Below are 17,919 nucleotides of genomic sequence, written 5' to 3'. Positions count from 1 at the left end.
GTTTAAAAAATATATACTTCTGTGTATTGATTTTAAGAAAGGCATTGGTGTTTTTGGTTAGGTAAAGTCGTGCAACGATTGTGCTTTTTTCGCAAATGCTCTTTTGTTAAATCATCCCCCGTTTGGCGAAGTTGGCTGTCTTTGTTAGGAAGAAATAGTCTTCACACAGTTCTCAACGAGCCAGGCGGCCCAAACTGCTGCATATACCCTGACTCTGTTGCAAGAGAAGTGACACAATTTACCTAGTTAAAATAAATTAATTTTGGCAGGCAATATTAACTAAATATGCAGGTTTAAAAATATATACTTGTGTATTGATTTTAAGAAAGCATTGATGTTTATGGTTAGGTACACGTTGGAGCAACGACAGCCCTTTTTCGGGAATGCGCACCGCATCGATTATATACAATGCAGGACATGCTAGATAAACTAGTAATATCATCTACCATATGTAGTTAACTAGTGATTATGATTGATTGATTGATTGTTTTATGTAAGATAAGTTGCTAGCTAGCATTAAACTTATCTTGGCTTCTTACTGCATTCACATGACAGGCAGGCTCCTCGTGGAGTGCAATGAGAGGCAGGTGGTTAGAGCGTTGATCTAGTTAACTGTAAGGTTGCAAGATTGAATCCCCGAGCTGACAAGGTAAAAATTTGTTGTTCTGCCCCTGAACAAGGCAGTTAACCCACCGTTCCTAGGCCGTCATTGAAAATAAGAATGTGTTCTTAACTGACTTGCCTAGTTAAATAAAGGTGTAATTTTAAAAAATATATATATTAAAAAATTGGTGTCCAAAAATACCAATTTCCGATTGTTATGAAAACTTGAAATCGTCCTTATTTAATCGGCCGTTCCGATTAATCGGTCGACCAATAGTTTTTGGTAACCGTATTTCAAGTCAATGGTTCTTAAACTTACAGAATGCAGAAAAAAATATCCTAAACTAAATATAAGTGTTGATATTAGTTGGCAGGGGTCTTTACATTATTATTGTGTTTTAATGTACATCTTCTGTAATCCCTTTTTAAGACTTTTTCTGGTAAATGTTTTATAGGACAGATTTTATATCTGTCTGACAATAAATCAAAGCCTTTGCTTATTGCATTTTTAGGATGGAAAACGATTCAAAAATGTATATATGCCTTAATTTATCAAACATATTGACTCATAGCTTTCATTTGCCACCCAATTTGCCACCCAATTTGATAACCAATGCTCCTATGAACTTCACATGTTGGTGATCATGGGTCCTTTTACATGGAAATGCCCTCGTCCTGACAGTGGACCAGTGGGCACGTGTGGGCAGTGGGCAAGTCTTTCTCGTGAGAAATTCCAGATCAATGGAGTGAACGGTGAAATCACATTTATATTATTACAGATATAAGTGTATGGTGTACATTAGCACTACTACAGATACCAGTGCTACGGTGTACATTAGCACTACTACAGATACCAGTGCTACGGTGTACATTAGCACTACTACAGATACCAGTGCTACGGTGTACTTTGGCACTATTACAGATACCAGTGCTACGGTGTACATTAGCACTTGGAAAGGACATATTTTTGTCAGGGGTGGAACTTAGATTTCCACCTCTCACTAACAAGAGAGGTCATGCAGCATTGCAGATGTCAGAAATTCCAAAAATCTATTTAGAGAGAAATAGTTGTTAGAATTCTCTGAGAATTTCTTAATTGCATTTAGCTGAAAGGTTCTGTGGCTGTACCTTTGATCTAGTAGGTCGGTATTGAGTGTTGTTGTCCAAGTAGACATGCCATGATGATAATCTCACACAAACATAGTACTAATAGTCAACACAGTCAGCTATACTCGCCGAGAAAGCAGCACATGGTGCATGCCCCATTTCCTGTATGTTTTCATTGGCAGGAAAAAGCTATGGCATATTTAGGTTGGATTTTTGACTCCCAGCTCTAGGAGGAGGAAATGGAGCATGATAAATGACATTTTATTTCTATTAAGATAACCAATGTGTTTTTTTTTAATTTTAGGAGTTATTGAAAAAGCAGACTACTGAAGAAGCTTAGAAAAGAAGGCAGAAAATGACCTGAATTCTCAGAAGTGAAAGATTAAGCTAAATGTGTCCGTATCACTCCCATTTCACCTGGGTCCACTCTTCAGTTTCCAATGCCAGATGGATTCCTATAATTTCCACTTTGAGAGAATGAGCAACCTAGACCTGCACCCTCTGAGCCTACCATTGAGTCGGCTCTCCCCAGCCAAGTCCACTAGCAGCATCGACCAGATCACCCACCAGCACGGCAAGGGCGACTCGGCCTACAGCTCCTTCTCTGGGGGCTCCAGTGCCCCAGAATATCCGTCCCCCCTCCTTTCAGACGACCTCCAGCACCACAGCCTGCACTACACAGACCTGAAGTATGTGAAGGCCATCTACCATCCCAACGTCCTCGACTCTGACGCCAAGAGCATGGATCAGCTCTACCGCTCGGTGGAGGCCATCTCAAATCAGTACCGCCACAACGATGGCTGCCTGAGTACTTCACAGTACTGTGATCAGAATCAGGAAACGCTACCGCCCCCTCCTCCCCTTCCGCCTCCTCCCCCCGCCCGCATGGACAGCTTCATAGCCACCAGGAACTTGGAGAACTGTAGGGCACAGCACGGCCCCGAGGGCCAGCTGGCAGACAGGCCACCTCCACGGCCCCAGACAAATAATTCTGTTGCTGCCTGTCTCAAGCCTGACCTAGTCTATGGCCACCGGGCCTCACAGCCCTATCACAGGGACCCAGTCAACCCTGACCACACAGTTAATGACACTGAGCAACAAAAGTCAGCAAACATCTTAAGTGGATCACCCCCTCACACGAGTCAGCCTGAGCAGCCCAAACAGCAGTCCGGTAGCGGCGATGGCGGGCACTTGGAGGGTCAGCGCAAGAGGGCGCACTTGGCCCATGGCTCCCTCATGCCGGAGCAGCAGCGGTCCGCCAGCCCCTGGCATGTGGCACAGAACATGGTCAACAGCAGCATCCAGCACAAGGGCCAGTTCTACTTCGTTACAGGTGTTTGTAAGTCCAGTCTGAAGCATGGCTCTCTGTGTGTGCCAGAGGTGGGCAGTGAGAGCCCTGTGCCAGAGCCAGTGGAGACCCACAGGCTGGTGGAGATGGAGAGTTCACACAACACCATGGACAACATGTTCAGGAACACCCAACAGATGCAGCACAGCACCCATGACACCGCAACAACCAATGATAGGGAGTTTTACACCAAGAGTCAAGATGAGGAGAAACTGATTCAGAATAGAATTTCATACGGCCCCTCTCACATTTCAAACCAGGGCTCGCGCAGTTTCGATGCCTTAGAGCAAAGTCACAAGGTCCAGAGCAGAGAGATCGGCAGGCATCACAGCCCCAACCACCACATCTTCTACTGCGGCCCAGAGGAGAACTGCCCTCCATTATCAAACTTCCACAACCTGGTAGTCCCTCCTCCAATCAGCATGGAGCAGGCCAACCACCACAAGAGATACAAACAGGTCAAGAGAGGGAGGAGGCAGCTATTAGGAGACGTTGCCAGTGAAAAGATAAACAAGGAAACCACCCCGCTTCTGTACCACCTCACTGGAGCCAACAGGGTGGCGCTGAGTTTGCACAAGCCCGAAAAGGACATTGAGGTCAGTGTGAAAAGTAAAGATGCAGGCCGGAACACCACCCCCATTAGCTGTAGTGATACGACACCACGGGGTGAAACATCCAAGGAAGAGAGAGTGGAGGCTACCTCCCACCCCTGCAACACCCTGGATGACCCCTTCACGAAGTACTACAAGGAGAAACTGAAGGACGCCCAGTCTAAGGTGCTCAGGGAGACCTCCTTTAAGAGGAGGGACCTGCAGCTGTCCTGGCCCCACAGAGTGAGGCAGAGGCCTGAGCTCAGGCCCACAGTACTTCACATGGTCTCCTCTTCACAGGACTCTGAGACCTCAACAGACACACTCACCCCCTCCCCAACACACTCTGAGGGGACCGATGAGGAGAACATAAAGGAAACGGGGAAGGAGGTTGAGAAGGTGATAGAGAGCGTGGTGGTGAAGGACAGTGAAAAGGAAAACGGGAGACCAGCGAATGTTGCCCAGCCTCAGGTGCCTCGAATCAGGGGAAGGAAGCGCCTGACTCCAGAGCAGAAGAAGCTGTGCTACTCAGAGCCGGAGAATCTGAACCAGCTGGGTGACACACCCTCCCACCACGCAGCCTGCCGTTCCCTGGGCAACGAAAGTGAAGGAGGCCTGCTAGTGCTCTCAAGTGAGGAGGGGGAGCTGGGAGAACAGGGCCTGGTGGCAGCTAGGAGAAAGATGTTTGAAACCAGAGGCAGGGCCATGTCTGCCTCCAGCCTCTCCAAGACATCCCTGAAGCACCTCCAGCACAAGGCCCTGGTGGCCTACATGGAGCGCAAGACGGGACACAAGGTGGCTGAGTCCCAGCAGCCCAACCCTCAAGCCTCTCAAGTCCCCAGCCAGAGGCACTCCACGGCTGGGAAGCCTTCTGACTGGGATTCCAGGCCTCAGTCTGGGAATAAAGAAGGCCCCAAGAAGAAGCTACACAGGCCCCACTCCGCTGGTCGCATCCTGGACTCAACCTCCAGCTCGATAAGGTACTCACAGTTCAGCTCCAGCTCCACCCAGGCCCGAGGTTATTCCCAACAGGCCAGCTGGAGAGAGTTACCCAGCCACTCTCAGGGGAAGTCTGCCTCTGTGGAAAGTCTTCTGGACCAGCCTGAACCACCTGAGTTCTTCAGAAATCGTTCCACCTCAACGCCCCATGCATTTCAGGTAAGCCTCATCATCATCATCATCATCATCATCAGAACACTAGCCTCACTCACCAGGCTTTAATGGTATTTGTAGAATTTCATGGAATTTTATGGAGGCCCATGTCAGTTTTCTGAATGTACCCCAATAAATGTTCAAAGGGTGTTATTAATGTTGATTATTGGTATGCGTTTGGCTACAGGGTCACAACTACATGAATGATCCCTCACCAGTGAATACTCTGGACACTTCCAGGTATGTTGCCCTCAATAGTTTATTGGGAAAGTGGGAGTATCTGTGCCTGTAATGTTTACTGTAAACCATGTGTGTTGTACACGGGTGCTTGCTCCAACTTGATTTACTGCGGCATTGAAAGGGAAAACACATACAGTGCCTTCAGAAAGTATTCACACCCCTTGACTTTTTCCACATTTTGTTGTTACAGCCTGAATTTAAAATGGATTCAATTGAGATATTGTGTTTCACTGGCCTACGCACAATACCCCATAATTGTTTTTAGAAATGTTTACAAATGAATTAAAAATGAAAAGCTGAAATGTCTTGAGTCAATAAGTATTCAACCCCTTTGTTATGGCAAGCCTAAATACAATGTGGACACCCCTTAAAATGAGTGGGTTCAGCTTTCTCAGCCACACCCGCAATCTCCATAGATAAACATTGGCAGTAGAATGGCCCGTACTGAAGAGCTCAGTGACTTTCAACGTGGCACTGTCATAGGAAACCACCTTTCCAACAAGTCAGTTCGTCAAATTTATGCCCTGCTAGCTGCCCCGGTCAACTGTAAGTGCTGTTATTGTGAAGTGAAAACGTCTAGGAGCAAGAACGGCTCAGCCGCGAAGTGTTAGGCCACAGAAGTTCACAGAACGGGAGCGACGAGTGCTGTAGCGCATAAATATAATCTGTCCATGGTTGCAACACTCACTACAGAGTTCCAAACTGCATCTGAAAGCAACGTCAGCAGAAAAACTGTTTGTCTGGAGCTCCATGAAATGGGTTTCCATGGCCGAGCAGCCGCACACAAGCCTAAGATCACCATGTGCAATGCCAAGCACCGGCTGGAGTGGAGTTAAGCTCGCCGCCATTGGACTCTGAAGCAGTGGAAACACACTCTCTAGATGGCTGAATCACGCTTCACCAATCTGTGTTTGACGGATTCCAGGAGAACGCTACCTGCCCGAATGCATAGTGACAACTGTAAAGATTGGTGGATGAGGAATATTGGTCTGGGGCTGTTTTTTGTGGCAACAGTTTGGGGGAAGGCCATTTCCTATTTCAGCATGACAATGCCCCCGTGCTCAAAGCGAGGTCCATACAGAAATGGTTTGTCGAGAGCAGTGTGGAATAACTTTACTGGCCTGCACTTAGCCTTGACCTCATCCCCATCGAACACCTTTGGGATGAATTGGAACGCCGACTGCAAGCCAGGCCTAATTAACCAACATCAGTGCCCGACCTCACTAATGCTCTTGTGGCTGAATGGAAGCAAGTCCCCACAGCAATGTTCCAACATCTAGTGGAAAGCTTTCCCAGAAGAGTGGAGGATGTTATAGCCGCAAAGGGAGGACCAACTCCATATTAATGCCCATGATTTTGGCCATGTAGTGTAATTTCAAGTCATATAATAAGTTGCATGGATGACTACCTCATCTCTGTACCTCACACATACAGTTATCTGTAAGGTCCATCAGTTGAGCAGTGCATTTCATACTCAAATACAACCACAAAGACCAGGAAGGTTTTCCAATGCCTCGCAAAGAAGGGCACTTATTGGTAGATGGGTAAAAAAAACAGACATTGCGTATCCATTTGAGCATGGTGAAGTTATTAATTACACTTTGGGTGGTGTATCAATACACCCAGCCACTACAAAGATAGAGGCGTTCTTCCTAATACAGTTGCCGAGGATGCGTCAACAAAATTATAGTTACTCCACAATACTAGCCTAAGTGATAGAGTGAAAAGAAAGCCTGTACAGATTAAAAAATATTCCAAAACATGCATCCTGTTTGCAATAAGGCACTAAACTGGAACTGCAAAGAAATGAACTTTGTCCTAAATAGAAAGTGTTATGTGTTGGGCAAATCCAAAATGTCACTGAGTACCACTCTTCATATTTTCAAACGTGGTGGTGGCTGCATCATGTTATGGGTATTCTTGTCATCGGCAAGGACTAGGGTGTTTTTTAGGATAAAAAGAAACTGAATAGAACTAACCACAGGCAAAATCCTTGAGGAAAACCTGGTTCAGTCTGCTTTCCAACAAACATTGGGAGACAAATTCACCTTTCAGCAGGACAATAACCTAAAACACAAGACCAAATATACACTGGATTTGCTTACAAAGACGGCATTGAATGTTCCTGAGTGGCTTAGTTACAGTTTTGAAAATCTATGGCAAGACTTGAAAATTTCTGCCTAACAATGATCAACAACCAACTTAACAGAAATAAATAGTGCAAATATTGTACAAGGTGTGCAAAGGTCGTAGATACTTACCCTGAAAGGCACATAGCTGTAATCGCTGCCAAAGGGGATTCTAACATGTATTAACTCAGGGGTAGGAATGCTTACAGTGCCTTCGGAAAGTATTCAGACCCCTTGACTTTTACAGCCTTATTCTATAATGCATTAAATCGTTTTTCCCCCTCATCAATATACACACAATACCCCATAATGACAAAGCAAAAACATTTTTTTTTAAAATTTTTTGCAAATGTATTAAATATAAAATAATACAAATAAATATCACATTTTACATACAGTGCCAGTCAAAAGTTTGGACACACCTACTCATTTCAGGGTTTTTCTTTATTTTTGACTATTTTCTACATTGTAGAATAATAGTGAAGACATCACAACTATGAAATAACACATATGGAATCATGTAGTAACCAAAAAGGTGTTCAACAAATCAAAATATATGTATTCTTCAAAGTAGCCACCCTTTGCCTTGATGAAAGCTTTGCACAAATGTTTTGTTGTGCCGCGACACAATCCTGTCTCGGAGCTCTTCGGACAATTCCTTCGACCTCATGGCTTTGTTTTTGCTTTGATATGCGTTGTCAAGTGTGGGACCTTATATAGACAGGTGTGTGCCTTTCCAAATCATGTCCAATCAATTGAATTTACCACAGATGGACTCCAATCAAGTTGTAGAAACATCTCAAGGATGATCAATGGAAACAGGGTGCATCTGACCTTAATTTTGTGTTTTTATAGCAAATTTTCTGAATATTTATGTAAATAAGGTATTTTTGTTTTTTTATTTTAATACATTTGCAAAATATTCTAATAACCTGTTTTTGCTTTTTCATGATGGGGTATTGTGTGTAGATTGCTGAGGATTTTTATTTAATCAATTTTAGGATATGGTTGTAATGTAACAAAATGTGGAAAAAGTAAAGTGGTCTGAGTACTTTCCGAAGGCACTGTATGTAAATGAGATACTTCAGTATTTAATTTTCAATAAAATAAAAAAAAATGTCTAAAAACATGTTATCACATTGTCATTATGGGGTATTGTGTGTAGATAGGTGAGAAAAAAATATTTAGAATTCAGGCTGTAACACAACATATTGTGAAATAAGTTGAGGGGTGTGGATACTGTATACCATGCCAACATTCTATTCTGAGAAGTATATAGACGTAACATCAAGATAAACATTAGACCTACATTACAACTATATTCAGGGAGTATTTTTCTAAACTAGTGTTTTTTAATCAGCTATGATTAGGGTAAGATAAGAACATACCATATCTGAGAGGAAACTGGCACGTCAGTCTCCAAAGCATCTGAATCTCATCACAATCTCTGTGTTCTTTTTCAGCGCTCAGACTCAGAGGCCAGTAGATGAGGAGACGGTGGTAATGAGGAGAGGCCAGGCAATGTCAGTCCCTGAGGGTCAGCGGGTCCGGGTGGTGGCCCAGCGGGGAAAGTCCATGGAGGAGCTGGGTATGTCCCAGGTCAGCCACTCTCTGGTCCTCAATAAGAGCTCTGAGCAGCTGGACCAGCTCTGCAGTAGGCAGATGGGCCCAGGACCAGGCCAGGAGAAGAGGATTGTCTCATTCTTTGGCGAGGGCCAGGAGAAAGCCCAGAGGCAGACCAAGAGGAAGCCCCTCTTCAAGCAGGAATCTGCACCACAGCTGGGCAGTGAGGAAGACAAAGAGGAGATGACTAAAAGCACCAGAGAGTCTAGTGAGTCTGTCTCCCCTGCATGGAGAACCTCGTCTCGGGTCAGGACTCGCTCAGACGGCTCCCCCAGATCATATGACTTTGGCCCCCTCGTTAAAGATGAGATCGAGACCGCTGAGCTCTCCTGCGATGTCCCACTCCCACCGTCCCATAACGGTCAGGAGTCCAGTGAGAGAGCGGTCAAGTCTACCTCAACTTCTCCCTCCATACCCACAAATCCCAGGGGCACTAGAGAGAGCAAGACTGGCTCCAGGTAGGTGACCATATAATGATAAAGTGACCCTCACTCAGCATATGATATTCTCATCATTTAAATCAATGTTACTGTATAAATGGCTATTTATCACTGTTGATATTATTTGAATAATTCCATTTTCTAATGTCTTTCTCATTCCAGCAGAGTGAAGACCGCCCGTCCTTTACACCACTCTGTGGTGAGAGAGCAGTCAGTGGACGAGCCCAGTGTGAGTCCCAAGTCCCCTCAGGAAGTCTCCCTGAGCTGTGGAGTCACCACAGACCCCACTCTGTGGATCATACCACCTGAACCAGGGAGCAAAGACGAGGGCGAGGACCCAGCACTTTCTGATAATCTGGCCGAGGGAGAAACTCCAAATCTAGCCCCTGCTCCGGCAGCTTGTGAGCCCCTTACAATTTCCTCCTCCACCACACCAGTCCCTGACACTGACACTTCCCAGAGGGGGGAGGGCGAACAACCAGAGGAAAAAAAGGAAACCAATGCGGTGGAGGGGGAGACCCCAGCAGGCGAGACAGAGAGCCCAGAAAAGTCACCCACCACAGAGGAGTCAAAATGGGAGGAGCTGGTGGAGGAGGTGGTCACAGCGGACCAATCGCTGGCTCGGGTGCTGCACCCGTTGACCAATCGTAAGACGGCGCTGATGCTAATGGAGCGTCTACTGTCGGAGGACACTCTGCTGATGGAGGAGCACTATAAGAAGAAGCTGGAGCAGAGAGACGCTGCAGACAGGTGACTCTCATTATTAGACACATTATACTGTACCGGTTCAGGTGTCTGATGGCCACACCCTCGATCAGCAGGTGCCATGTTACCTGCTGTTATGTCAACGCGCCTAGATATCTGCTTCCAAATTGCACTAGATTGAGAGACACGTGTAAAAGACAATCTCATGGCTAAAGGCCGATGAACATCTTTCCAAGGTTAATCTCATCCATATGCATCACTATCATCAGTATCATGCCCGTGTCTTTTTCCGCTCTCTCTACCTGAAGCTCTGAAGCGGTGGATGACCCTGAAGCACGTCCCACATCTCCTGACGATGATCAAATCCAACCCCAACCAGAGCCACTGAGCAAGGCGGATGTCACGGAGAAGAAGGTCATTATTGCTTTTCAGCTCTGCATTATGTTTTTTGTTGTTGTAATAGAAGTGGGTTTACTTTATCTCTGCCAGTTGATGATGTCATCTGGATGCAGTTTAACTAAGCAGGTTTGGCACCACCTGATAAAGTCTGCCCTGATTATTGAGATGCCAGATAAACTGTCAGACTCTTATCTTATCTCCTGTTTGTTTTGAGCTGACCATAAAGAGCCCAAAAGCACAATGTCATGTATAATGTTCTCTCTCAAACTCACCAATTCCCTCCCCTTCCTACAGAGGCTGCTGGTGGTGTGTATTGAGGAGCGCCTGCGGGCCCTGGAGGAGCCCTGTGGTGCCCTGCAGGTGGAGGTGCATGAGAATGGGGTGCGGGGCGAGGCCGTGGAGGCCCTGGTTCGGGAGCGATGTACGCCCGTGGAGCTTGAGCGCTACGGCCTGTTCATCGGAGACCTGGAACGCGTGGTCAGCCTGCTGCTGTGTCTGTCCTCTCGGCTGGCCCGCGTGCAGAATGCCCTGAGCACCGTGGACCAGCACACAGACGAAGAGGAGAAGGTGAGAGAGATCAAACATGCAACATGCGAACATGCTGGTTGAAAAAAAAGCACCTTATCTGAGCAATTGTGAGAAATGAAGAGGGATTGTTTTGTTTTGGTTTTGTAATGAACATGTTGACAGTGTTTCTCAGCTGGATATGTACTTTTCAGTCAATTCCTAATAAGATGTTATGATTAGACTGCAGCGTACATCACCTGATGTCATGTGATTCCCCTCTGATTATCTCCACAGTAGTTTCTTGCTAAATGTTCTAGTTTCGTGTGCTTCAAATTTGCTTTAGTGCCCATGCTAAATTCGGATGTTTTGTTGTTTCCCTGGATCTTCATATTTGTATTCAATGGGCTCATAGTTGAAATATTTCTATGAATTTCACATTGACTGCCCTTTGTATTGAGCGTGTTTTAGTGGCTTGTGTTTTCTGCTGCTATCAGCAGTGCTGGTATTTACAATGAGTCACCGAAACTCCAAACCAGTTTCGATGCAAATTTCTATCTGTCCTGCCCTCTGTTGACAAAAATAAATACTGCATCACTTTACTGTGAAACTGCAACATGAGCTTACTTGACTGGCAGTTTCTCCATAACAGCTGACCACAAAATGCCTTTCCGTAAACACTACTAGTACACATTGGAGCTGACCACAAAATGCCTTTCCGTAAACACTACTAGTACACATTGGATAATGATGAAACATTTAGGGAATAATCCAACCTTTTTTAATCCCTTGGCAGGATTCTCTGGACAACCGTCACCGTCTGCTGTGCAAGCAGTGGGAGGACGCCAAAGACCTGAAGGACAACCTGGACAGACGGGAGAGGATGGTGTCTAACTTCCTGTCTCGCTGCCTGACGGCCGAGCAGCTACAGGGCTACCAGCACTTCGTCCAGACCAAGGCCTCGCTCCTCATCAGGATGAAGGACCTGGACGAGAGGCAGCGTCTGGGGGAAGAGCAGCTAGAGTCCCTGCTCAACACCCTCCCTCCCTGGGGACCACCATCAGGACCCCATCCTAGTCTATCATCTCCCCCAGCTGTCCATCAACTCTCTGGGCTTATAGAGCCCTGAATCGCCTCTGCTTCATCCATCCTGGGCTGTCACCAGCCAGCAAAATGACATGGATGTCTGTAAAAAAAAAAGAAGAAAAAAAAGGAGTCCCTCAGACTACCATCTGTCCATATGTATGTATGTATAAGGAATATTTGTGTGCCTTTTAGAGAGGTGTAGAAGTTAGGACTACAGTGTGGAATGTTCAGTATATCTATTATCACTATAATTTTATGTCCTTTTCACCTCCGTCTGTGACTTTGAAAAACATTATAAGCTTTAAGATTGTATTCTGGCCTGGAAGTAGTCTTGTTGATCAATCATACTGTACTGTATGTGTCTGTCTGAAGCCTGGTGAGTGAGGATAGCCTGATAAGGTTGCTAAAATACTGTGTATCTCAGTCAAAGTAGGTGGTAGATTTAATCTCCTTATGTTTTTTTGTTTTTTTTACGCGTTTAAAATGAAGGCACTATAGATGAAAACCAAAAAAAGGTGAATGAAAAAAAGCACTTTGATATGTAACTGCACATTTCTGTTTTCTTTTGAAAACACTAAATTCAAAAGCTAAGCCTTACTCCATCCAATGTTGTTTTTTCAACTGGTTTATATAGGAAGTTTGGGAAGTTGGTGGCACCTTAATTGGGGAGAACAGGCTCGTGGTAATGGTTGGAGTGGTTTCCATGTGTTTGATGCCATTCCATTCGCTCCATTTCAGCCATTATTATGAGCCGTCTTCCCCTCAGCAGCCTCCACTGGTGGTATGTATGACATTCAACGATGCCAATTATGTACAGTATAGCCCACTGCAATTTAGACTACCGATGTTATGTCTTATTGTTTCACGCTGACAAAGTTACACCAAAGAGGTGAATCTTTTAAAAAGATATTAAGCATTTCCATTCCAGATCATTAAAAACAATATATCCTTTGTATCTGACAAACTACGCTGACTTGAAATTATACAAGAATTAAATGACCAAGAACTTAACTCTCTTTCCTTTACCTTCTTCCACTAGACTGTTTATTAGGCTCTCTCACAGTACTCTAGAAGTAGTGAATCTGTCCTCGCTCTAGTAATAGTTTTAATGGAATCCTTGTGGTGGCCTTCAATGTCAACATTCCCCAGGAAAAGCCTTCATCAGGCATGCCTATTTATTTGTTTTGACTTATGTGGAAATGCACAACCACAAATCTTCATTTTCGACCTTTTGTTTTGCATAATAATGCAAAACAAAAAAAATAATGAATGCATAATAATGTTTGCTTCGTGTTCTTTGGTCCTTGTGTGATGTTGATTTCTGTTTTGCTATGATCAATATTGTTTGAATATTTGACCAAGTGGAAAGCACAGCGTTGTTATGATCCTGTGCTAAATGATGATCCAGCAGAGCTTACTTACATCACTGCTTCCCTCTGATTGATAGTGTATGTGTTCATTGTGAGGGGATTAGGATGAGAGAAACCTTTCCCTGTTTAGGTAACAGTACCGTGTGTTTGCTTTGTGTTCTTTGGTCCTTTTGCTTGTTTGCCCAATCCTATTAATTCACAGATGAATGTTGTTATTATTGCTCTCATACATGTGCTCATGTACTATATTACTATATAACGTTCACCCACGAGTGGATCTTCTGTTTGAGGACTTCCTCAGGCGTTGATGGTTGCAGAACTGAAAGAAGAAGAAAAAATGTCAATGTACTGTTCATCGGCAGAATGGATTTTTTTTTTTTGCGAAATAATTAAGAGAGAACACAAACAATAGAATATTTTGTGGAAATGTATAATGTACACTGCTCAACTCTCTCACTCTACACATTTCTCTGGAGATTTATGGCGATGTCCATTTCAGTTTGCTAAACAAATGTGTGTTTGTTTTGGCCTTTGTATAGAGGACAGCCACAAAGGTGAAGTGGGATTCTGCCTCAGAGCCTCGTTGTTTATATGGCCTGAAGGAATTCCTGAGACATGCGAAAGATCTGTCCCTGGAAACCGAGGCAGAGCGTCACCAACAGAAAGGACATTCTTGCTTTCAACAGACCCATGCTATTTCCTGCTATGTATATAAACATATATTATTGTTAGTAACTTATCACTTATTTTTACCCATTTGTCAAAAAGTGTTAATAAATATCCCACAACAGGACTGATGTTTTGAAACAGGTATTGTTTGTTTAGTGGGGGTAGGGTTTTGCAATCCGGAAAGAGATCCATTTAGAAAGGATAATCACAACGAATGACACGTTTATTGGTTTTCAATCAATCCCAGTCTTGTGATGACAGTATGGGCCTTTGTATTTCCTCTGCCTGTCTTCATTGTGTCTGACTCACTGTCACCTCCCTGTGTTGTGTTTTGTTTGCCTTGTGGAAAGTTTTCTTAATTTGTTGCTTGAAATTGTCATGACATTTTGTTATATTGTGAATAAATTAAACATTATCCTTCCACCAAACCATTCGCTATATCTGAATAAAAATGGCCTAAGGTACATCTAACTCATTTTATGCTTCTTGAAACATCTTTTGAAACAACAGATTCATAATGTTAGCAGATGTTAATGTCTTCACTAATATGGTATGTGTTATATGGAGAGGCTGATGAGCTCAAATTCAGTGGGATTGGATCGGCTTGTTGAAGGGAGGCGTCTCCCCATGTCCTCTGGCCTCGTTAGCAGCTCTGATGGAATGCTGCCCAGTTTGTTTGTGAACAACAACAAACGCCTATTATGAGGCATTGAATGTTTGAGAAAAAACAGGATTTTTTGGCACATCCCTCCAGAAACCAAGAGAGAGATGCCAGAATACAGCATTAACTAACTTCCAATAGCAAAGTACTTTTCGTCGGACTCCCAAGGTTACTAGAGAAGGTCAAGCTAAGCATATGCATACTTTAGCAAACAAGGACATAACAGTAAATTGGATTTTACAATAAACTGATTGAGAGACATTTACAATATACAAGGATCGCAAAACCGGTGTTATACAGATATCATATGCAAGCTACTGTAGTGTGGGTAGTGGTCCAGTGAATATTCAGGCTACCGTAGTGTGGGACTGTGGGTAATGGTCCAAAAAGTGTTGTGTAATAAAAGACAGTGACGAGTCATTCGTGTGACTGTGTCCTCGCCCCTGGCCCTGCTGCAGTGTTCCAGCCCTGGGGTGAGAATTGGCTTGACGCAGACATTTCACTGCGAAGGAGGTGACATCATGAGAGGGGCAGAGACACAGCTTGAGTAAGCCTGTTCACTTCTCATCTCTTCAGCCTCAGGGGCCCAGGCTGACATTAGCACATGCTCAGTTAGCTGAATCACAATCTCATGCTGCCTATATGAAGCCACGAAACCAACAAACGGACATATTTCACATGCCGATATTTGGGATGCCAGAGTTCAGTAGTTGGTTTTTATCTTCATGAAATATATTTTTTTCCTAACACTGGCAAATGACATATTATTATTAGTAAAGTATGTATTGTACGAGAGCAATAACACAGATTAAAGACAAAAGGCATGTCATTTGAGATTTCATAAGTATGTCTTTGCATTTTACCAACTCAACCCTTTAACAGTTTATCACTATTTACTCATCATAACACATTCATACTACAGGAATCTTGGAACAGTTAGGCCACGTACTCTTGTTTATTTTCACAATTATCCAGTACTACAGCCTCTTCCCACAAATGTATTTCTTAGAAAGAAAATCGATCGAAAATTACCTAGAATATATTTCACAGTTCAACGACTATACAGGGAAATTATTATACAAATGGAAATTGCCAACACTGAGAGTGAAGGCACTATAAATGTCCAGGCATGAAGCCATATTCATACCCTATTCTCCTCTTAATCACATGTTTAATACAGGAACGCAATAATGTTTAAATGGTTTCCTAATCTGTTGTTGAAATGGTCATGTACAGATTTAGTTTGACAAGGATCTGCTGAAATGGACATTGAATCCCATTAGTATGTCATGCATTACTAATTCAATATGAAATAAAAACGTGACACACCATTAGATACACTAAGAATGCAATGTACAGTGCCTTGCGAAAGTATTCGGCCCCCTTGAACTTTGCGACCTTTTGCCACATTTCAGGCTTCAAACATAAAGATATAAAACTGTATTTTTTTTGTGAAGAATTATCAACAAGTGGGACACAATCATGAAGTGGAACGACATTTATTTGATATTTCAAACTTTTTTAACAAATCAAAAACTGAAAAATTGGGCATGCAAAATTATTCAGCCCCCTTAAGTTAATACTTTGTAGCGCCACCTTTTGCTGCGATTACAGCTGTAAGTCACTTGGGGTATGTCTCTATCAGTTTTGCACATCGAGAGACTGAAATGTTTTCCCATTCCTCCTTGCAAAACAGCTCGAGCTCAGTGAGGTTGGATGGAGAGCATTTGTGAACAGCAGTTTTCAGTTCTTTCCACAGATTCTCGATTGGATTCAGGTCTGGACTTTGCCTTGGCCATTCTAACACCTGGATATGTTTATTTTTGAACCATTCCATTGTAGATTTTGCTTTATGTTTTGGATCATTGTCTTGTTGGAAGACAAATCTCCGTCCCAGTCTCAGGTCTTTTGCAGACTCCATCAGGTTTTCTTCCAGAATGGTCCTGTATTTGGCTCCATCCATCTTCCCATCAATTTTAACCATCTTCCCTGTCCCTGCTGAAGAAAAGCAGGCCCAAACCATTATGCTGCCACCACCATGTTTGACAGTGGGGATGGTGTGTTCAGCTGTGTTGCTTTTTCGCCAAATATAACGTTTTGCATTGTTGCCGAAAAGTTCAATTTTGGTTTCATCTGACCAGAGCACCTTCTTCCACATGTTTGGTGTGTCTCCCAGGTGGCTTGTAGCAAACTTTAAACAACACTTTTTATGGATATCTTTAAGAAATGGCTTTCTTCTTGCCACTCTTCCATAAAGGCCAGATTTGTGCAATATACGACTGATTGTTGTCCTATGGACAGAGTCTCCCACCTCAGCTGTAGATCTCTGCAGTTCATCCAGAGTGATCATGGGCCTCTTGGCTGCATCTCTGATCAGTCTTCTCCTTGTATGAGCTGAAAGTTTAGAGGGACGGCCAGGTCTTGGTAGATTTGCAGTGGTCTGATACTCCTTCCATTTCAATATTATCGCTTGCACAGTGCTCCTTGGGATGTTTAAAGCTTGGGAAATCTTTTTGTATCCAAATCCGGCTTTAAACTTCTTCACAACAGTATATCGGACCTGCCTGGTGTGTTCCTTGTTCTTCATGATGCTCTCTGCGCTTTTAACGGACCTCTGAGACTATCACAGTGCAGGTGCATTTATACGGAGACTTGATTACACACAGGTGGATTGTATTTATCATCATTAGTCATTTAGGTCAACATTGGATCATTCAGAGATCCTCACTGAACTTCTGGAGAGAGTTTGCTGCACTGAAAGTAAAGGGGCTGAATAATTTTGCACGCCCAATTTTTCAGTTTTTGATTGTTAAAAAGGTTTGAATTATACAATAAATGTCGTTCCACTTCATGATTGTGTCCCACTTGTTGTTGATTCTTCACAAAAAAATACAGTTTTATATCTTTATGTTTGAAGCCTGAAATGTGGCAAAAGGTCGCAAAGTTCAAGGGGGCCGAATACTTTCGCAAGGCACTGTACATGACACAACAGAGAGTACCACATTTTACAAGTTACTTACTATACCTCCTATCCTGATAATATGTTTTCTTGAGGTTTGATTGCTTAAAAGGGAGGGGACTGGAATGATATGCTGGTTGCTCTTGTTGATTTATGAAAACTAAGTTCAACACAACTGAATAAAACCCTTATGTACATACTGTACCTGTTCCTCCTCTTATACCCCTATATTGTCATCTCTAAATCAGAGTCAAAATCCTCAAAAGCACACATGATTAGATAGATTTCATGCAAAATATAATAGCCTATTATTGCAGTTCATATCAGACTCATG

General features: G+C 43.5%; 1 protein-coding gene across 4 annotated transcripts in view; it reads left to right on the top strand.

The window, feature by feature from the left end:
• The window catches only part of shroom1 (shroom family member 1), a 56,164-nt gene extending 41,771 nt beyond the window's left edge, over positions 1-14,393 (top strand). For 2 of the 4 annotated variants that reach the window (XM_021624129.3, XM_090192755.1), the window contains exons 2-8: positions 2,015-4,806; positions 4,988-5,040; positions 8,633-9,250; positions 9,398-9,982; positions 10,246-10,351; positions 10,631-10,903; positions 11,637-14,393. In XM_021624129.3, the coding sequence (XP_021479804.3) occupies positions 2,158-4,806; positions 4,988-5,040; positions 8,633-9,250; positions 9,398-9,982; positions 10,246-10,351; positions 10,631-10,903; positions 11,637-11,969 (4,617 nt within the window). In that variant the 5' untranslated portion in view covers positions 2,015-2,157 and the 3' untranslated portion in view covers positions 11,970-14,393. Of the gene's footprint in view, positions 1-2,014; positions 4,807-4,987; positions 5,041-8,632; positions 9,251-9,394; positions 9,983-10,245; positions 10,352-10,630; positions 10,904-11,636 lie in introns of all 4 variants that reach the window. The other 2 variants (XM_021624127.3, XM_021624128.3) reach the window with 1 other exon arrangement.
• The last annotated feature ends 3,526 nt before the right edge of the window (positions 14,394-17,919 follow it).

The sequence above is a fragment of the Oncorhynchus mykiss genome, chromosome 12 (assembly GCF_057628025.1).
Source record: "Oncorhynchus mykiss isolate SJ-2025 chromosome 12, ASM5762802v1, whole genome shotgun sequence".
NCBI classification, from domain to species: domain Eukaryota; kingdom Metazoa; phylum Chordata; class Actinopteri; order Salmoniformes; family Salmonidae; genus Oncorhynchus; species Oncorhynchus mykiss.
This window is presented reverse-complemented; position numbering and strand designations above follow the sequence as displayed.